The following is a 22,810-nucleotide window of genomic DNA, read 5'->3' as shown; positions in this document are numbered from 1 at the left end:
AGGCTGCAGAGAATTAACATCCACTGTTTTCAGAAAGAAATTGCTACTGTTAGCAGCAGCATTTCACAAGAACTTCTAGAAGACAGCCTGAGTGAGACACATAAGGTCTTCTGAGAGAAAGTAAAGCAGACCATTTTTGAGGTGGCCTACTTAAAAACCACTTGCAAATTTCTGGAATATATAAATATAGTTTTGCTTTGAAGTACATGATTTGGAGAAGTCCCAGAATAAAATTGCTTAAATAAAAACATCCACATACTAGCTCTCAAGTACGTTCTTCTACACAGTTATTATGTCCTACAGCATTCTTGGGTTAACAACAATTTTACTGAATCCTTCAAGATGAATGTTTTACTCAGAGACTATAGTAAAAGTTACCTTGGCTTCATTGCTTACAACAGGTTTGACAGGGAATTGAACTTCTGTGGCTTTTAATATTGTATTTTCTTGTAGGATATCTTGCTGTGATTGATTGTGGCCAAATGGCTGCAAAACAAGCACATGATTTTTTTCAGGAGATTTATCCAATTACTTTGATTTCGTAAATATTTATCCTATACTAAGTTGTTGCAGTATACAAACTGCCAACTACCTTGCAAATAAAAAAGTTACAGGCAACATTTTCTAAGATTTTGCAAAATCAATGTACACTGCCAAAAGTAACACAAGTAATTTTCCATGTAGATTCATGTCTTTACAGTCTAGTGAGAACAGGCACCTACACTAAAACTCTTTAGATTTTCTAAAGATTTCCTTACCTTTCTACCATAAAGGCATTGGAAAAAGATTACTCCAACTGACCACACATCAACCTTATTAGAAATCTTTGGTGGCTCTTTGCCAACTACAAAACACTCTGGAGGCAAGTACCTGGAAAACAAAACAGCATTTCAGTCTCTAAGTATGGCATCTCTAGAATGTGCTCAATTATCCAACTGTACAAACACCTTACCTACACATCTCTGAGCTTTTGACAATTGTACAGCTGCCCTACAATCTGCACTCCAACACCTTGCAACCCACCAAAACTGGTTTCACAGTTTCTATACAGTTAGTCAAATAGAGAGGTCTATTTAACACAAGCACAAATACAAACATTTTTTACATAAACTGCCAATTATAATTTATTTTTAAATTGTGACTCCAGGTTAAATATGAAGCCATCTATCAAAGCAAGAAAAGCTGAAAGCCAAATAGGGCATTTTACAGCAAGACCTGGTTAGGAATCAATATGGCTTAAAATCCTTTAACCAAGTTTTTAGTAAAAATGGTAACATTACCCAGAGACGTATATGATAGACTAAGGTGATTGTTATTTCTGTCCCTATATTTTGCAGAAAGAGAACTTTACTTAATGAAAGTTGAGGAAGTTCCCATGCCATTCCTAAATTACAGAATAACTTATGAAATGGAACTTTCTTTAAAAAACAAACAAAACCTTCCATATGTATTAATTTAAGGGCAGTCAACTATTACTGACTGTAATATTTAAAATTGAAAAATGCAAAACAACTATTAGGACAACTACAGAACAGGCACTCTGTTGTCAACAACACATAAGACTTAAAGAGAAACTTTGAAGAAATATTTGTAGAAATAGAAATAAGCAGAAAAAGGGAGATAAAAATGCAACAATTTTAAACAGTATCACAAACTCTCTTCTGGAATACTTGTTTATAATTCTGATTACAACAATCAAGACAAGTGATCTTAAAGTGATACAAATGCAAAGAATGTTACTAAAATGATCTGAAGAATGGATAGACTGTAGTTCAGAGGGAAAAAAAGTGAAGGCTACAAAAACACCAAAGGTGCAAGTACTAGGAAGGGGCCACAACCTACTTGAGGGAGGATAATGTTAGCACAGGAACAAACAAGTATAAACTGGCCACAAATATACACAGTCTGCAAATTAGAGGATTAGATTTCTAATGATCAGAGAACTGAGGTTACAGAAGACATTTCAAATCAGATTACGAGGGACAAAACACTAACTAAATTTAATGTAAACATCTAGAAGTTTACCAAGAGATTATATAACCTAACAGCCTGGGAAGGCAGGTAACTGAGCCCAGTGACTGAGGAAATCCCTTCCAGGGCTATAGGGCAGACAGTTTGTGCAATCCCTCCCTAATGAAGATTTTGGGCTCAGAGAAAGCATGAATTACAAATGCAGAGACTCATCATGAATCTATAATGATTACAGATCTTTTTGTACTTCCAAGTTTCCAGCACCACTAGTGCCTGAAGCATTCTAGATTAAATCCAAAAGCCAAAATTTTTCTGATATATATTCCTAAAATAAAACATGTTAACTGGTGTTTAAAGAGGTAAAGTATTAAAAAGAGTAGCAAAAGCCTAACACTTCTAAAATGCTTCAACTCGAGTAATCATTTTCTCACAGCATGTGCACAGTGGCATTTGAGGAAGAGTATGTGTTTCCTTTTCTAAAAACTCTGAAGGAAAAGGCAAAAACTTTATTACATCCAACTCCTGAATATGGGAAGAGGTGCAAAACAAATGGGAATGACACTGGCTTCTCTGTAAAGCAAATGACTTGTAACAACCTGCCCAGTATAGGATTTCTAATCCACCCACTGACACAGCCAGCACATACCCAGGCTGAAAGAGCTACTCTGCCATGAAGAATCTGCATCTTTAGAGAGTCTAAAACCAGATTTTCTGAAAGCAATGACATGCTTATTGTCATACCTATGCTTTGGCAGCTGTAAAACTCCAGTGTTTTGGATGAGCATGCAAGTACACAAAAAATAAATCACAGCTGCTGGGCTGTCATTAATGTTTAGGAAGGAAGAGTGAATACTCTTTTGTCCTAAGGACATTGCCTGTTGGCAATACTTGTTCTACAATTTCCAAGTACTAAGCACCCACACTTAATCATCAAATGCCTCTGTCAAATGTCTTCAACCACCAGCAGCCAAAGAAATAATACCTGCCTCTTCAGAGGCTACCATGTTTCTAAATCACAGTGATCATCTCCACATTTACTTATACATACATACTTTATAAGTAACACACACACACACATTCTCTTATTTTACTTTATAAGTTGGACTCTTCTCATATTTGGGAATATCAACATCACAGTACAGCACAAACATCTCTGTCTGCCATCCATGTTAACATTTTTAGTCCTAGTTGTCTCTCCAAATTGCTTTATAAGACTACATTTATAAAATCTGAACAATGACCCAAAGTCTAAACAGCAAATTCAAACCAGGACTTACCAGTAAGTTCCTGCTCCCTGTGAAGTTAAATCCATTCCATCCACCCCATAGCTATCATCATCCATTATTTTGGACAGACCAAAATCAGTAATTTTTATTTCTCCACATGCTGTTCCATCTACAAGAAGGATATTACCTATTCAGGGGGAAAAGAAAATAAAAATTACTTCAAAAAAAGCTAACAGAATGCTTTATTTTCAAAACCAGATTCAATTTTCAAGAGCACCTAACTTCATGAGAGTAAGTGACAATTTTACAGAATCAAAGACTCAGAACCACAAAACAGCCTGGGTTAAAAGGGACCCATGACCAAATCCACAGTCTTGGTGTTATTAGCATCATGCTTGAACCAACTGAGGCACATTTACATAATCTTTACATCCTCAAGTCTAGAGTAACTTGACTATGATAAGTTTCTGTGCGATCTCAGCAACTCTCTAGGTTACCATGATGATCTGAAATGGCTCTCTCATCTGGGAGCTGGTTGGTCAGCAAATAAACACCAAAATAAAGTGAGGAAATATCAGAATGCAGCCACATACCAGTTACAAATAAGTCTCATTATTTTTCTACCAGAATGAACCCTACACTACAGTTTTCACTGTTTGCATATGCCACAAAATTGTGCCAAGAAATTGCTGCAATCCTACAAATCTTATTCCATGTGTTAAAGTTGTACAATAATTCTTGATATAAAAATTATTTGATGAAGTTCCTCTGAGAACAAAAAATAATGAGACTAAGAATACATTCTGTACCATTTCATAAGACAAAATAAACCTGTGTGAGCAGTTTCTCACAGAACAGAAAGCAAACAGCCTGGCACTAAGAATTACTTTACAAACCCCAAACCTGGAAGCATAACAGATTAAAGCACATGAAGAATATAAGCATCATTCGTGCAAGATGGTGAAAAAAGACAATGGAATCAAGACAAATATTGTTTATAAATATATTTATTATTCATTGTAGAGAAAACTGTCTGTAAAGCCTTGTTTTGGAATGGTTATGCTGGGATCCTGAAAGTGACTGATTACATATTTACAGGTTTTAAAAAAACATATGGGAAAAATTAATTACACATCAGCATCCCACAATTACCAGATAGGACTGAGCCTACTAATGATCTTATCTGTTTATACTGCTAGCTACCAATGCACGTATCTATTAGCCATATGATTTTTTTCCTACAAATTCAAATCAAAATAATGCAAAGTAGAACAGTTGTAACAAACATTTTTCACAGAAAAGGCAGGTGATTCTGGCAATGAAATTCTGAAGAAAAGTGCATACTTTTTCCAGTTGTTTGCAATAACCCTGACACACAGAACATAACTCTGGCATTTTCAGGCACGAATTACAAACAAACTAAAGGATAAAAAATAAATTACATTTTCAATCATAACATTTCTCACTTACCTGGTTTAAGATCATAGTGTATAATAGGGGGCTTGATCTCATTGAGATACCGTAGTGCATTTACAATTTGCATTACAATGGACCTAGCTTCTTTCTCTGACATCAGTTTATGTTGCTTGAGATAGAAATCCAAGTCATTGCCTTCACAGTATTCTAAAACCGTGCAAAATCTAGGGTAGAATTTAGATACACAAAACGAAAGAATGTATCATACTGCACAATCAGAAACAGACATGACAACCTAGTTTCATTCTGACAAGTTTAAGAATGGCTGCGTGAATATTAAAATACATGAATGAAATTGTTCATGGAACACATGGTGTAACTATTAGCTCATGAAAAGTAATGTAAATCAGAACATTTATACTAAAAGAGAAATTGCATCCATATGGATGAGAAATTAAGAAATGCCTCTTTATTTATAGTAGACACATTTCTCAAAATCAATAGGCCTTAACTATCCCTTAAGACGTCCCAATTTCATGCCAAGAGGTACAGCCCAGTCACCAGGGGCTATGCCTAGGCTAGTAATGCTCCTGATGCCATTTAGTCTTGGAAAATTGTCCAAGGTATGGCAGCCTTTTGATGTCAGTCAGGTGTTGCAAAACACTCTCTTCATTACCTTATAGAAAGTCTGCAATATTTAGCAGACAAAATTCTGCAACTAGTATGGGGTTTTTTAAAATGTTTTGGCTGAAAGCAAGAACATACATTATTTTTGTTCAAATACTCCTCATTTCTGTTTATCTAATATACAGCACTAAAATCCCTGCCAAGTTCTACTTACGTATCTGTATCCAGGGAGAAGTAGTCATACAGTTTAACTATTCGGGGGTGATCCAGTTCTTTGTGTATTCTATACTCTCTGCAGGCATGTCTAAAAGAAGATGGATACATTAGCCTTCTACAATCAACAAAATGCTATTAAGCTTAGCATATGAAGTGTACGTAATTAGTATTTACTTGTGGTAGTTTTCTTTCTTTTCATCCCTCCAGCTTTTGTTAAGCTGGTGAATCTTCACAGCAGCATATCTTTGTTCATAAAGATCAAAAGCCTAAAAAAAGAAATGCATGAATATGGCAAAGTTATAACCAAAGGTGATAAAAATAACACCCAGTAAAGTGAGGAAAAAAGATAGCATGTAATTCACAAATCTATTGACAAGGCTACTGTCACGCTACCTCTCCTCCACAGGTTAATTGAAGCCTGGTCAACCCATTACAGTCTTTCTACTTAGATCCCATTTTGTCCCCCACCAAATTAAATGTATATAGCTCAAAAATGATATTTATCAGACTCAACAAACCCTACCTTGTACACTTCACTGAAGCCACCTCGGCCAAGTAAATGGAGTAACAAATACCGCTCATTCAATGTGGGGTGATCTTTAAATCTTGAAAGAAAAAAAAATGGTTTTATTCTGTTTAAGGTAAACAAGTAGCATCTAAAATAAAAATTTCTTAGTATTACTCATCAAATAAAGTTTTCTTTTTAGAAACAACATATAATATGCTGAGCAATATTACACCACAAGAAACCTTATGACACAACTGTACAACATGACCAATACCTTTTGACTATTCAGTTTACACATACTAACACAACACTATCATCAAAACAATCAATCCTGGCAAACATTTTGTTATTTTTCTCTATTTTTTTTGAAGATAAGAAAAGCTTGCTTAAATTTAAACATGTGATACATGGGTCTCTCTTTGTTGTGCCAAATTTTAGAGAAGACTCACATTTCAACTTTCTGGAACAGACAACAAGGACATTCTTCCAATTTCACACAAAACATGACTAGATATGTATATTACTGCCTTTTAAAAAAATTGGTTTTATATAACACTAAGAAGTTAAAACAAATCAGAAACAGCAATATGGGGAAAACACATGAAAAAATTGACTATCTGCTCACACTTAAGCAAAAGCAAAATGAAAACACTTCTTCCAAATATAAAATGATACTGCCAGACCAAGAAAAAGGACCATACTCTCTCTCCTAAAATATATAGAAGACAAAATACATTCTTCCATCCAATCAGAGGAAGAGATCTGAATATTCATCACATTCTTAGTATAGCAATGAGACAAGGCAAGAATCTAAGGCAAGCTGCCAGTTATATTCCATAGAAAACTTTAAAGAAGAATTTAGGGCCAGTCTGCCAACAGCTCACCCTATCCTTCCATATTTTCTACAGTTTTAGAAGTATGGTCATAGGTAGTCAAGTATTTGAGAGAAGATGTTCTTGCCTACTGTGCCCCTTTCAGAAATAAAACTTTCCTTTTTATTCACTAGAAAGATACATACTTCTATGCTAAATATTTTTAGGGAAACCATAAACAGTAAATAACATATTCAGTGTAGAAGAAAGACAAATTTAGAAGCAGCATCATTAGGCACTTGATGTCATGTGACCAGTAGCCCAATTCTTTTTTAATGATCTTTCTATCAGATGTGTACCTCCAGTAGGCCAATCTTGTGAATCTTACCACTTTCCTTTCCACTGCTTGTGCTACTCTGTGTGGCTCTCCATGGCTCAGAACCTGCACCCCAACATCATGTGGGCTCCAGAGCCAGACAGGGCAGCCCTACCTGTACTCTCAACTTGTCCCATTATTCCAGGGCAGCCCTAACCCGCACTCTCAACTTGTCCCATTATTCCAGGGCAGCCCTAACCCACACTCTCAACTTGTCCCATTATTCCGGGGCAGCCCTAACCTGCACTCTCAACTTGTCCCATTATTCCAGGGCAATTGTAGACATTCAAGCTCATCCATGGGTAGATGGACTTGTTGCTAGAACAGGAAGAAAATGGGCTTAGCTTTACAGCACAGCTGGAAGTGGAAATCCCAACAGGATTTGAGTCAGAACCCAGCAGTTGCTTTGCTGAGAACTCTCTCCCTTACCAAAGAGCCACATCACCAAGACATGTTAGGAAAGACAGCAGGGGCTACAGACCTAAATTATTTCTCCATTACTTCTCTCTTCTACATGAGGACTATAAGCTGTGGCTTGGCCATTTGGTAAATACTTGTCCAAACTCCCACAAAACCATGAACACACAGTTTAAAGCTTTCCATTCTGTACCATAAAATGGATTGGCATTGACTGCAGATGATGAGCAGTGAAGCTGCACCATGGACTGAAGCTTGTCCATCTCCTGCAAATGTTTTCAATTGTGACTGTAATTTGGACATTCTCTGTCCCACATATGCAGTATTTTCAGTCAAAGCCTGTCATTTTTCTGTGCCATTTATTCCTTATTGCTGAAGGATACTTTTTAAAGAAAAACTAAACTTGTTCTAATGCAAACACTGAAGATTTATAAAGGCTGTTATTTAACCTGCTTGTTTATTTGTTGTAGGACATTTATTTTAAAATAGTATTGTATACTTTTATTTTAAAATATGGATTTTTTAAAAAAGAAAATACTCTGCCATCAAGCTCTAAGTATCAACACCCATTATTCTTCATACCCAAAACACAGAACAGTTTAGCTATCAATTAGCACTAAAGCAACATGGTAACAAATAATTTCTGTACTACTGCATGGTAGGTACCATCAGAACAGTTAGGGACACTTTCACACTTTTTTTTTTAACATTTAAAAGCCTTAGTGTGTGCACAATTCTATTGTGTCTAAAAAGTAAAAAATAAATACTGAAGGCTTAAGGCTACTGTTTCATAAATATTTCCTAGTGCAGAAAGAGATGTCCAGTCCCATCATGTCCTTCCCCCTGGCTCATTCCACCCTTGCACTGCCCTCTCTCCTCATGGCAGCGTAAGTATTTTTGCAACTGGGCAAAGATCTAGACCAGGAAATTGATCCTGGATTAAAATTAATCCAGAAAAATAAACCACAGGAGCTGGTTTTAATTTGGATTGATTTCCAGCATTGGTTCAGTACAGAAATGCCACTGCAAGCATGTGAAAGAAAACAGGGCTAAGTAGCCAGGGAGAGGCAGAACCAGTTCCCTTCAAGCAACAGTGTCAGCTGAAAGTGTTGGTGAAACTGTCTGGATTTGTCATGATGGAAAACAGACTTAATGAAGTAGTGTAATTATTACTTTCAAAACTACACAGTAACAGTTCATATTATGTAGCAATTCAACATTGTGATACACTGCCATTCAAGGTGAAGTACAAAGTAACAACATAATATGGCTTTTCCTGCTAGGTACCTATACCTAGTAGGAAATAAATCACAGAGCCATAAACACAAAACTAATTTTAAGTGCAGCACAAAATTGCTGCTGGTGCATCAAACCTCTTGCATTATTATCAACTATGTGAACTGCATTAAGTTATCTCAAAAGTGGTTTGTTTTTTTTTTTAACTTAATAATATGGTCTAGCAAGTTCCAGCTCTTCACTATAAGCTATGTAGGTACGTTTTTTCTTGCATATTCAACAAAAACAATAATAACTGTACGAAATTGTAAGAAATTTTAGTTAAGGTTAAATAAATTGGTGTTTAAAATACATATATAAACTTAGAAATGCAAAAAGAAATAATGAACAAGTCTCTCCTCTACAGGTAAAAATGTGATACTAGAGAATTACTTTAAAAACAGACATGCAAAATTAAGACAGTAAAGACTCTTACTGTGAATTATCTTCATTATTTATTCTTTTCAGTTCTCTAATGTGAAGATTCCTAACTCTTTCCAAACGTTCAAGTTCTGCTTGTATTTCAGCTTCCTCCTGCAAATGAAAAGAAGGAAATATAAAAGCTCATTTACTTCCCATTTGAAAAGGGTATTTTTACCCCTGCATCAATACTAGTGGTGATGGAGGAACATTACATTACAAAACCCTGCTGAACTAGAAGAAAGCACTGCTTTTCTCTTAAAGGCAGAAAAATTCAGAAAGATAAGGCAAAAGCCTGTTTCAAGAAATTTTTCTGTTCATGAACCCACAGGTAATGGGATGTTCATGGTTTTGTTCTGCACTGTAGGGATGCTATTTCAAATGAGAGGCAGCTGGGTTTTGTACCTCAGCCGAGGAGATAAATTATCTGGGAAGCGCTCTGAAATTGATGTACAAAAAAAGAGAAAAAAATGGAGATATGGGCAATTATAAATTCTGTACAAACCAACAGATTAAGAAAAGACATGTAAAATATTTTAAGGCTGAAGTACAAATCAAGTAAAAGAATAAAAGAGCACATCATTACAGCAGAAACATTCTTAAGGTGCTGACACAAGACACCAAAACCAACCTAATTAGAAAAGTTTCTTCCATTTGTATCTTATTAAAATTACAAATAAAGAATGTGTATTGCATAAGATTTTAAGTGCAACTTCAAAAGAAGCCTGTCAGGTAGGAGCACATTCCTTAACTAATTTCAGCACCTAATTTTATCTCATCTTTATTCTACGCATTAGGAAACAATGAAATAATTGTTTATTCAGGTCCTCTAGAATCACAAAGATTTCATGATGCCTAATTTGTGGAAACTTATGTATCTATACTCAAACTAAGAAACATACTCATTGAAAAATAGTGTAGACAGGGTTACATTGATTTCAGAGTTAGTGCTTCTAGAACTTGAAAATTTGAGGAAAGGGGAGACAAAATTAGTCCATCTCAGAAAGCTCATAATTATGGAATTATTTCAGCTGAGAAGGAAAAAGGCCTGGCATCTGATACATATTTTTTTAGTAGCAGCACCCGTCACCACCTCTTGTTATTTTGGCACAGTCTTTAGCACAGCAACATGGTATACCAAACTGGAATACTAATCAATCTTTTCTTTAAGGAAAAAAAATCAGACGAAAGAAAAGGAAAAGAAAGAAACAAGCATCAGAAAAAAATTTACATATTTGTTTTCTGAAAGAAGCTAGATCAGTTCTCTAATCCAATTTATTCTCTGTACAACCCAGGGGTGCTGGTAAAAGCAACAGGGGAACAAGCCATGGCACAAGGGGATGGAGGCACAAGTCAGCAAGGTAGAGAGTAAATGCCATAATGATATAGCACTTTCATGAAGCAACAACTGTATCTGTATGATCTAAAACACATATTAAATGACCACATATCTAATGAATTGAGGAGTCTGGACTAGATGATTTCAGTGAATACCTTGAAACCACCCCTATAGGCGATGGAAAAAACTTCTCATCCCAAAACAAGACATGAGATGAACCTCCATGGAGGAAATGAAAATCAAATTCCTACTAATTTAAAAGCTGGACTAAGTAGCACTGATCTGCCAGCACATCTGGGTGGACCATTTATTTTTCCTAACATACAGTGTCAAGAGTTGGGTTTTTTCCTATTTATATAATGTTAAACTCCTTTTTTCTATATTTACACACATCCCTGCAGTTCTCTGCTAAATACCCTGAAATGATAGGCAGTTCCTCATAACACAGTAGTCCTTTATAAAGAATTTCAGTCCTTCTCCCCTCACAAAAGGCCACACACTTACACACACAATTGTCTATGTTCTTCCCAAAGGCTAACAAAAAAAAAATCCATCAGTTATGCCTCTTTTGGACCTTTTTGTTCATATATTATGCAATTCAGTGGTTCTCAAAATGTGGTTCATAGGCCAATGTTAGTCCAAAGAGAACTGGCTGGTTGCATTGTTTCCAGCTGTTATTTAGGACACTCAGGCTGTGAATACCTTTAAGCAAGAATAAACCAGCTTAGCTGCCTCAGGTCACTGCTATATAAAAGGAAGTGAGAAAACAAGAGCCTCTCTCCAGGACCAAAGCAACTAGCTGGAAAAGAATTTCCTGGGTAGCAGTAGGAAAAGAAAACTGGTGGTGGCAGCATGTACAGGGCACCAAAAATAAGAGCACCAGGAAAGCATCTCAAGAGTGAAAAGGAAGAGGAGCAGTCAGCAAAACAGCATATGCTGAAGGCATGAAAAAAAGAAATGTAAATAGCAAAGAAGCTCAGGGAAGAAATACAGCCATGTAAAAGAAGGTAACAAAACTGGTGTTCTTAGTTAATGACAAAATCTGTATCACACATAAGAATTACAATGTAAGAATGTATTTTTATTATTTTCTTCAGATATAGTCAAGTATGATTTGCTAAGAATAACATTTGTTTTGCCCCTGGCATTTAGTCAAGGAATTTCCATCTTTTGCAAAGTACTCCAGCATTGATGCTCAAGGTGAAACCAAAATTTCAGTATTAAATGCTCCTGTAACAGTTTATTTCATCTATCATTTGAAATCCCCATTATATTTCCATAAAGTTAAAGCCTGGGAAAAAAAACGAATTTCCAAACAGAATTTCCAAACAGAATCTCATGTGAAGCTTCTAAACCATTAACAATGAAGAACAATGTAGGCAGTCTCCTTCACCAGTGCCAGCAAATTATATGCAGATTTCCTACTACAGATTCAAGTACTTTCTGTCATATTCTTTAGAAACAGCTGCAGCTATCTCAAGGGGCCCAGTTCAGTTCATTAGAGTAGGATTTATAACAGGTGGCTTGTACATTTGAAGAGAACAGGCCTGAAACAGACTTGCAACATTTCACAGGGAAAACACTACTACCTGTTTTGACTCAACAACTCAGGAACTACTACTCAGCACATATAAGTCCTTTTCCTTCACTCTTCTTGAGATATTTCTGTCTGCATCAACTGCCATTCCATTTTACAGGTTATTCCTCAAAATCTTTACTTGAATGAGCAACAGTTTCTTCATATAATAATTATCTCACTACACAGAATTATTAGAATGATGGGGTTCAAGAAAAAGGGTTTTTTAAGAGTCAAAAACAATAGTAAAATATCTAACTGCAGAAATAATTTAGGACATAGAGAACAGATTTTCCATAGAAGTAGGAAAATTATATTCTCTTGTGATAGGTAATATGCTAACTGATAACAACTGAAGTGAATACTGCAGAGAATGAAAATGTTATATTAATTCAGAAGTACAATGCTGTGAATTGGACCTTCATAAAGGCCAAAAAACAAAAATAAAGAGCCCGTGCATCAAACTTGGCTGGCTCGCTGAGCTGTGAAACAAGAGCTCAGAAGGAAAGGGAAGGGCAGGATCAGTGGCATCATCACTGTCAGCACTCTTGGAGGAATTTAAGGAACCAGGACAGCGTTACACTGGATGGACTCATTACTGCTCCCCTGTAATCCCAGAGTTTATGAAAAGTTGCACAAACAGAAACAAAAGGAAAGTCACTATTAGGCATAAAGTAATACAGTGCTTTTAGTATTGGGTTTTTTATCAGACAAGAACCTATATCTTCATTTTGACAGTACTAATTTTTATGGGTTTGGCCATGAGTAAAGAAACATACCTTTTTGAGATGTCCTAATCGAAGCTTGAAAATTTCTTCCTGTTCATGGTACTCTGCTAGAGTCAAACTGAAAAATGAAACAATCATGTAATTATAACTTTTATATGGTGGCAAACAAAACAATAGCATTTTTACTTTAAAACTACAGTACATCCAGTATTTTGTTGGTTAGAAGTCATTAGAAGTCCTAGAAGCACACTTTTGAACCATCTGAACATCTTGGATTTGTCATTTCAGGGTCAAAACATACCTACAGAATGCCTATATTTGGTATTCTGCAATATTAACTGCCTCTCCCATTGAACCATTTTGCTTCTTCCAGATAGCCTGTTAATTACCTAGGTGCATCTTGAATCATATCACCATCCCAGATTTTAGCTGATGCTACTCCACTGCTTGGTTCTCAACTCTAACACATTCAGAAATTAGACAAGAATGGTAACACTGGATTTCTGAGCTGTGATTTACAGACAGTAGTGCAAAACTGTACTTTTCAAGTTCATTAGCACTACATTTTGCATGAAACCACAAATTCAGCTTTGAATTCACACGTGACTCTCCTGCTTGTTCTCTTTGCATCTTCCTTTTCTCTGCAATTTCTGGCTACAAATAATTCAGTGGTCCCTCACTGCCTATAGACTTGCTCAGACATAAAGGCAGTTATCATGCAGAGAATCTCGCGTGTTTGCAGAGATTAGTAACTAAGAAACCTGAGAACTGATTGCATGCTGTGTCCATCTGATGAACAAAAAGGACAAACCACCCAAAAAATAAACCCTAGAGACTTAGGTACTAGATAAGAAACCATGCACATATGAGGAAGAGAAACAGGGGATGAGGAAAGAGAAAGAGGTATGGCCTCCTTGAAAGGATTCACACAAATCCCTACAAAAGAAATTGAAATTACATTTTTTATTGTTTTGCCTAGACCTAATACTTCTTGCATGATATAAAGCTAAAACTCACAGTATATATTCTCACAAAGTCCATATTTCTGTGGGTTCAACTATCAGCTGGGAAGATCATTATGCAAGCTGGTTAGAAGGCTATACATGCTGTTTATATTTCAAGTCTGAGGACAAGAATGTCTTGAGAAACACCAATAGTTTTCCCAGAGCTGAGGGACACTAATTCAGATTTCTTTTACAGCAAATGCCAACCAACTTCAACAAAATTTGCAGAAATCTAATAGACTATGAGACTTTGTCCTCCTTTTTAAACTTCAAATTTACCACAGTTTTCACAATTCCAACACCTGTATTCTTATCACATCTCAAAAGTTGTTGATAAAGGAGTGCATCTTTTTCAGATAAAATCTGGTGGTTCTGAAGCTTTCATAGAGCCCTTTCCATTCCTGTTATTGTAAATACAGAATTTTCTGCCCATTTTCTGATTTGAGCAGAACACAAAACTGATTCAACCACATCTCAAGTGGAATTATTGAGGGTTTTTTTGACCACACCATCTAAATTTTCAAGAAATTAGAAAGAGCCTCACAAGACTGCAGTTATTTCATCAGCCTTCTGGGTCTGTAACATATAGAAAACACTCAGATCAGGTGACAAAAGCATCCATCATCACATCCTGTCAGAAACTGAGAAGCAAGCAATCGTTTCTTTTAAGACATGTCATACAAAGTTACCCTGCATCTTTTTTTTCTTACTGGAATTCAGAGCAGTCTTGTATTACAGTCAATTGACTTCCCCAAATACTCTACAGGCAATGGAGGGAGGAAATTTGCCTCTCTGAGAAAGGCCTCTTACTACCAGATTTTGGGACCTAACATTTACATTCTTTTCCTAGCAGAATCTCCTCTGGGTTTAGATGTATGCTACATCTTAAAAGAAGAGGCATTAAAGCAAATGCAAAATGGGCTGTCTCCATAGCTGGGAAAGCTGGCGATGTACTTGGACTTTGTACAGTCCAAGCAACAGCAAGAAACATAAGAAACAAATGCTCCAATTCCTGCTGTAATACATCTACCAGCACGATCAAAGAAATGCAGACCATGCTAGATGACCTAAAACAATATCCCCGACACTTTTTCAATACTTCTACTAAAACAGCAAATTACTCTAATGTGGATTAATTTCTCGGTTAAAAAAGACCAATGCCAATGTTTACAAGGTTGAATATTGTCATTCCCAGATCCTAGTCTACACTATGAATTACAGGTTTCCAGAAATACAGATAAAGTCTGTCTTTCTCAAGAAAAAGAGTGAGTATTTTAGGTGACTTTGCAAAGCTGAACCACCAGTAAAACACACTCAAAATATGAAGTTTATGACATGACCTGTCAGAACTTTTCAGAGAACACTGAGAGCCCTAAAACCACAGATCTCCTTAAAAACTAACATAATACAGAAAATTTGGTCCTTTTTATAAAACCTGAGTTGTCCCCACAGCGTTACAAAGTGCCCAGACTGCTCTAGCAAATATCGTCTTTCAGAAAGTCCTGAGACAGCCCTCTTGAGCACAGAGCACAACTTGGACATCATACTGAAAACATTAACATTCAAAGTCACTCTTTCCATGTTTCTATGCCACAGCCCAATAAATGATTGTTTTCCATTTTTCTATTTCCTTACAAATCTAACTCTATTAGAAGCACAGCATGTTTCACAGCAATCTAAAACTGTCATTACTGACCACCACATTTTGGAGAAAGGCATATAAAACACAGAGCTGTACACAGATATAGTCACTTTGGATTTTGTTAATTTATTTCTGAAAAACAAACCTTTATTCTCTCATACTTGGAAACACTTTTTTTTTAGGAGTTTATTAGTTTTTATCTAAAAATACAGTGTAGTTTGTATTAAAATAGCACACAACTAAAGCAGTAAGCCAATAACAGTGTCTGTTTTCTGGCTGTAGGCCATCAGCTCACTGCACAGTCTGAAAACATCCTACCAGCCTAGAGACTGCTCCCCATCAGCCCACCACTTTCTATCTGCATCCACTCACCACACCTTCTGCAGGACAGTGGCACCCTAGAGGCACCTTTTGAAAACAGAATTACAGAATCACACCATGTCTGGGTTGGAAGGGACCTTAAAGATCATCTGGTTCCAACATCCTGTCATTGGCAGGGATGCCACCTACTAGATCTGGTTGCTCAGAGCACCATCCAAGGCACCTACAACACACTGCAGTTTCCTGCAGAAGGGGCTGCTCCTTTATCAAATGAGACACACAGGTCTCATCAGACGTGGAGGGAGAAAGGCTGAGGAGCACAGGGTAGGGACATCAACCAGAAACAAGGCTGCTGCCATCTAAAGCTGGATAGTCAGGCCTGGGGCTAATCTGAGGAGCACTGGGGAAGAAGAGCAGCCGGGAACAGGTTGCATGAATTAATATGGAACAGTCTGACCATGATCTTTTCTGCACAAAATCACTGTACAATAAATGCTGTATTTTAATAACTTTAATTTGGCTGCTGTCTGCAGCTAAATAAACTCTGAAATACATGCAATAAATTCCAGAAATTCCCCAAAATGCACTGGACATACTCTGTGTATGTAGCATAATTCTCCTGTGACATAAAGGGCCATGATGTGCCTCTCTCACTTGTTGATGGAAGAAAGTAGATAGCTTTCCTGGCTTGAAAGACTTGATTACCACCAGTTAAATTTTTTTTTTTAATTAGAAAGAATAGGCCTTTCAAAGGCTTATGTTTCCACCACCAAATTTCAAAGGTTTTGACACAATATACATGCATTGACATCACGAGTCTTCTTTTCTCTTCTTCCTCACAAGTGCAGATAAAAACTTTCTACAATCACAATTCTTTTACTAGTGGGTACAGACAAGACAAAATCCCAAACTAGCCACGTGTTTCTTGGTTCTCACCATGATCAAGCCTGGTATGTTTACAAGCATCTCTCTTCCCACCTCTGCCCTGGATACATAGGCACAGCAGAATGCAGCCATGCTTCCAAACAGCCATATACACATCCAATCCAAGTTTTGTGGCTACAATTTCTGAAGCTCTTCCCTTTGGGTCCAAGCTTGTTTTCACTGCAGTTCCCCAAATTTCTACAAGGATGAATAAACTTCAACCAAGTCAAAACCTTTCATGACGTCTTTTCACCCATTGTTTCCATGTCTGCCTTAGAAATAGACTGCCTCAGGAAAGGAGCTGTCTTTACTTGTCCAGTAAAGCCCAGACACATTGTTGGCACTTCAGCCTGAAAAAGTTCCTGAAAATATTTTTATTTGTTCCATACAGAACAGAATGCTCCTGCTATGATGCATTTGCTCAGCCACAGTCACAAACCCTGCCAGCTCCCTCTGCTCCCCTCGTCCAAACTGCACGCAGGGACAAGGATGCATACAGGCTGCCATGGAGGAACTGGGGAGCACTGGAACAGGTGACAGGGAGGTGAATACAACTGAAATGGCTGAAGCTGCAGAAGAAAGATTCCACCATCTAAATCAAATAAAACATTGCTCCTAGAAACAGCTGTCTCATGAAAAAAGAGCTGCTTCCAAAAGGTGGGGACTTGCATTATACTCTTACAGAATCCTCTCTCATGTCTCCAAAGAACTTGAAGAGAGGTTTCAAAGAGATTTTTTTCCAGGGCTAAAAAGGCAACCTCTACTTCAAATATTTTTTTTTTCCTTAAATATATTTAAATTTATTCCTTTCGCACAAGACTAAGAGAATTACTTTGCTCAGTAGAAAACAGAAGTCTCAAAACTGAAACTACTTTTTAGTTCTGGTTTAGGCCACAAAAGGGGAAGAATGATGGAAAACCAGGACAGTGTTTAGACTCACGTGCTCCATGTTACTTGAAGCACCAAGCCACCATTCACTCACAAGACACTGGCAAACTGGCCACTTTTATAACAATAACTTCAGAGCAAGAAGTCTGCTTTACATTCCTATCAGAGACCACAATATATTCAGCTAAATTCAAACAATGTCCTTATTAGGAATGCCTCAGGCAACATCTTCAGTCTGTTTCAAAATAGTTGACACCTGTTTGCAGAAAAGCTTCAATAATCCTGATTGTTACAAAGCTGTAGATCATTTTGTCTCATCAATACCAGAAGCTGGAGATATTTTTTAAAGCAAACAATGCAGTGGTAAAGACACCTGTTGGTAACAAACCCTAGCAAGTCATTTGTGTGTTTTAAATAAATCTGCTTGATCACTTGTATGCATGTTGTATTAATTCACTACAGGTTTAGTTCATTAATCTCAAGCAGCTCTGCATTTTCTCATGCCTCATAAAAGCAGAGCCTTTTCCATTTGACTACACTAATTAAGATCATTACTGTCAAAGTAATGCAGAAACAGTGATAAGCAATGTAATAGGAGAGAATCACATAGAGCACATGACAAATTTACTCTAAAATGGAAGTGCATAATTAATGTCCTACCAAGATACACAAAACAATTAATTCTGTACTGAGAAGCAGAAAGGAGTCAACACATAATACTACAATACAAAGTTATAACAAATCCTAAATACAAAAAACCCTTTTCAAGTAAAGGCCTAAGAGTATCATGTGGCTAAATGACTCTGGTCTCAGGATGCACTGCAGATCTCCTCAAAGATCTGAAACAAAATTTATAAGCTTATGATACAGGCAAGTAATCTCATATCTAGATTATCTAATGATCAAACTATGATACTTAAATGCAAAACAGTTTTGATTCAATTACTGCTTACATTTTAGCTAGCATTAGATGTAAAAGGACAATTCTGATTGTTCTCTTGACAATTCCATAACAGGCAAGCATTTTCATGTGTCATTTAACACGTAACTGGTTAAGCCAGATGAAATGAAAATTTGCAGTCTTTAGTAAATTGGAAATTATTTAACACCATGTAACACCAGAAAATATTCTGAAGTTTATTACCAGGACTTCATCTTGCCCTAATTAAAAATTAGAACATGTTGTCTGTATTTTTCCCCAATTTATATTTCATCATCTCTCAAAGGAGTAGTAAGATTATGGGAATATAACCAGCCAAAAGTTAGCAAATAAAACTTCTGTAAATTTTCAGGTATTTTCCATTACTTAAATGTTACTTTTAATAACAGGAGGGATTACATTCAAACATACAGCAATATATTTTTAACACAACAGCAATATTTACTGTACTATTCTGAAGTATTAATTATGGTCTAAGAAGAACACAGGCACTAAGCATTACTAAAAAGTCACAATGAGCAATGACTCTTCAGCTCTCTACCAAAACAGGAGTAATGCTAACCAAGATTTGCTTATATAGCCAGCCTTACTACTGTATTTTCATGGTATTTTTGTCACAGTAAAACAACTTCACAATGTGAATTTTAAGAATGATGCATTATGCAAAACACATGCAGCTGTCTTCAAAGGGATGGTCCAAATGTATTTATTTAGCAGATCTAACCAGAGCAATTTATATACCCCCCATCCCTGCAGGTATAAATTACTGCCTCCACATGTGAGAGGTGGCAAGTGACTATGCTCAATACAGGTAGCTTACTTCTGCAGAGTAACACAGATTAATTTGTTACTCTTTTAAAGCCTAATTATTTACTTTTTATTTAAAAATAAACTAGGAACAGATATACTATCAGCTGCAGCATATTGGCTAAAAGGGCAGTAACTAATATCTTGAAGCAGCAATTTCATAAAATATTCGAATGAGATGTCAAGAACACATCTTTGTGTGCCTTGAATTATACCCCTTCTGTCTGCAGGAAAAAGATGTCCCCAGAAAAGAGAGAGTTCTTTAAGGACTTTCAATTTTTATGTTGCAACGACAAAAAATGACAACACTGTCAATACGTGAAATGGGACCAGTAACTTCTGACAGTTAGTCTCAGGATGTAGCATTCAGAAGGAGAGAAAAGATATTTCTATTTGTTTTAAGATATGTCTTCACATATTAAAGGCTGAAAAAAGATTTTTTTTTTTGTCAACTAGATACTGCTATATGGAAAAAAATAATCTCCAACTAAAAGAGAAGCTCTTAAACCAATGTAGTTACAGCAAAGTTCAATTGGTATCAGTGACATTAGAAGACAGGATAAGGAGACTTCTAGTTCAGGATAACATAAAGAACATTGCCTATCCCCACAATGGGCCCTTCTCTGGTGACTTTACCAAAAATAAATTGTACAACTTCATAGACAGTGCAATTGTACAACAACTTCATAGACAGTGGTGCAAATTTCCCTAGCATCAGCAAGTCCTTAGTGAGAATATAGCTGCTGAATATACCGAGTGCCTTTTTATGCTGTTATTTGAATAGAACACACACAGACAATATCTCAGAATTTATGTAAAAGACTGATTGAAATGTTAAACTTACAGCTGTGGTAAATTGGGTCTAACAAAGGGATCGTTTTCTGCCCCATTCACAGCTTTATTTTTCCTCTGCTTGGGTTCAGAATTGGCAGATGGTGCCTGAGAATTATTCGTAGTTGGAGGCTTTCGCTTGGCCAGGAGCTTTCTCTGCCTTTCAATGTCTTCCCTTTGTTGATTCACCCACTCTTGCTGCCTGTAAACCCCAAAAAAAGCTTTATTAAAGTTTCATCAATTAGCATTTTTTCAAGAACTATCTTTTTAACTGATAAGGCATTTAGAGATTTAAAAAAACTTACTGAACGTGTGAAAATGTTCCCTAGGAGAACGAACACCAGTGTTCTTCATGAAGTGGAAAAATTTTGCTAAAGTTATGGCACAATTTACTTTTTAAATATATGGTGGTTTCAGGGAGATTGTTTGGTTTTTGTTGTTGTTTAAGGGTTTTGTGGGGGTTTTGGTTTTGGTTTTTTTGTTTTGTTTTTGAAAGTGCTATGGATGATTTCTGCACTAGAAAAAGGAAAAAAAAAATCTGAGCTGGTGGATATCTTATTTTATACAATCAAAACCACTCCCTGACAGCATCAATAGAGAGCACCTGATTTTTATAGGCCAAATACTGAATTTGATCTGGTCGTTCCCAAATAAACCATCAGTTTGGTTGTATGGTAAATGATTACAGCTCTTATGCCAAATACATCTATAGACTGTTTTTAAGACTGTTTAGAAAAGAAGTGTCCCAGGCAATCCCATAATGCTAGGACTAAACACTGTCCTTCAAAAACAAAACTCTTGGTGAATTACTTAAAATATATGTATTCTTCTATCTATAAATCTATCTGTACTTCCAATGAATCAGACTAATTACCAAAGAACTACTTTGGAAGCACTGCATAATTATTTTACCACCATCTCTGAGAGTCTTGCAGAGCCCTTTTCCTTGGCCCCATCTCTGCTGGAATACCTGCTATGGCAGCTCTTTTCCAGGTGGTTGCTTTCCCCTATCCACTTGCACTAAATCCCATCTGTGGCTGCCAGATTTGTCACTGCTCCTTCACAGCACTAAGGAGCTGCATGCCAGAGAAAGCTGCTGCCATGAGGATGTGCAGGTAGCACCTATGTGACCAGTGAGAACTTCACAGACCTCATTTGTCCCAATGACCACCAGGCATGCCTGGTTAGCTTCCTGAAAAATCACTGATCTACCTTTATAATTCTATCAGCTGAGTTGAATAACTATGTGCTGCTTATTTACAACATTCATGCTATAGTAAAGATAGTTAAAGTGGAACCAAACTGATTTTCAGAGACACACAACCTTAGCATTCCCTCACCTGATTAATGGAGTTCTATATTTTATTCTCAGTCTTCAAAAGGCAAAGCAAAATAAAACATATGAAAAGCTGCTTCAATCCTAGAATATTAGTAATAAAAAAGTCCACTAGAGGGAAGTAACAATTAGTGAGAACTTTAAGAACATAGCATTGACTAACTTCACAAGATTTTGAAAAGCAAAGCCATCTGTCCACTGTTCAGTAAATGAAGCACCATGACGAACTGTTGTAAAATGCCCCAGGCGTAATCTGTCTTGCATGCTCTTCTCTCTGCTTGCCAGCTTCTCCTGTGTGCTCTAAGAAAACAGCAAAAAAATTTTCATATTTAGTAACACTAAAATGTTCAAAAAGTCAATAAAACACTCAGGGGCTTTTTTTCTCCTCCAACAGCCTTTTAAGTCAAGGATAAGAGAAGTGTTAACAAAAATATGTTGTAGTATTTACCCCATTTATTCTAATTTCTACAGAACTCAAGCTGCAATTGCCAGAACCAGTACTAGAGGACAACTTGTGCACCAAAATCCCCCCTGAGTTTGGCTCTGTTTCCCTATAAAGTTTGCTGCTCCTCCTCATTAAAAAAGCACTTTATTTAGAGTATCAGCATCATAGAGGATATAATTAAGATTCTACCTGTACATGTCTACTACAACAAATAACTGACTCAAATATGATAAAGAAAGCACTTCCTCTACTTGGCCTGGAAATTCCTTGCCAGAGCATCTACATTAGTACTGGTACCAAGTGACCTGGGGCAGGGACCTCTGTGTGGCACTGCACTGTGGGCAGCCCTGACTGCACTCAGATATCCACTTGCAGAAGTAAAGCAGATTTCCTTCTCAGAACCAGCACTGCCACCACAAGCACCCTTGGGATGTGACAACCAACTGAGTCTGCCTGCTCTCCCACGAAGAAAGAGCACTGTGAACTCCTAATGCAAGGAAACCTCTTTGATTCCTACAAATGCTTGCTTGATAACAAATGTCTATGGCCCAAAATCATACACACAAAAAGTGAGAGGTTGTCAGAATTAAGGCTGTTTTTACAAACAGACTTCTAGGCTGAAGAAGGGCTTTTCACAGGAAACATCTCTTGTGGGATTCTCATTCAGAAGGTATGCACTTACTATCATGCCAAACAGATGTGATGCATCTTTCCCCTGCATTCCCCTCATGCTGGAACTTAAAAAGATCTGCAATAATTTATTTA

The 22,810-nt window shown here is 36.7% G+C and overlaps 1 protein-coding gene across 3 annotated transcripts in view; it reads right to left on the bottom strand.

The window, feature by feature from the left end:
• TLK1 (tousled like kinase 1) overlaps positions 1-22,810 on the bottom strand; it is a 67,989-nt gene that overhangs the window by 4,272 nt on the left and 40,907 nt on the right. For all 3 annotated transcript variants that reach the window (XM_054278060.1, XM_054278061.1, XM_054278059.1), the window contains exons 10-20: positions 21,764-21,900; positions 20,278-20,466; positions 12,959-13,025; positions 9,281-9,378; positions 5,980-6,061; positions 5,631-5,722; positions 5,455-5,544; positions 4,668-4,837; positions 3,249-3,384; positions 759-870; positions 379-486 (exon numbers count right to left, since the gene is read on the bottom strand). In XM_054278060.1, coding sequence (XP_054134035.1) covers positions 379-486; positions 759-870; positions 3,249-3,384; positions 4,668-4,837; positions 5,455-5,544; positions 5,631-5,722; positions 5,980-6,061; positions 9,281-9,378; positions 12,959-13,025; positions 20,278-20,466; positions 21,764-21,900 — 1,281 coding nt within the window. The remainder of the gene's footprint in view (positions 1-378; positions 487-758; positions 871-3,248; positions 3,385-4,667; positions 4,838-5,454; positions 5,545-5,630; positions 5,723-5,979; positions 6,062-9,280; positions 9,379-12,958; positions 13,026-20,277; positions 20,467-21,763; positions 21,901-22,810) is intronic.

The sequence above is a fragment of the Melozone crissalis genome, unplaced genomic scaffold (assembly GCF_028551555.1).
Source record: "Melozone crissalis strain CALT ecotype California unplaced genomic scaffold, PUWL_Pcris_2 ptg000023l_1, whole genome shotgun sequence".
Classification (NCBI taxonomy): domain Eukaryota; kingdom Metazoa; phylum Chordata; class Aves; order Passeriformes; family Passerellidae; genus Melozone; species Melozone crissalis.
Note: the sequence above shows the minus strand (reverse complement) of the source record. Positions and strands in the feature narration are given on the sequence as shown.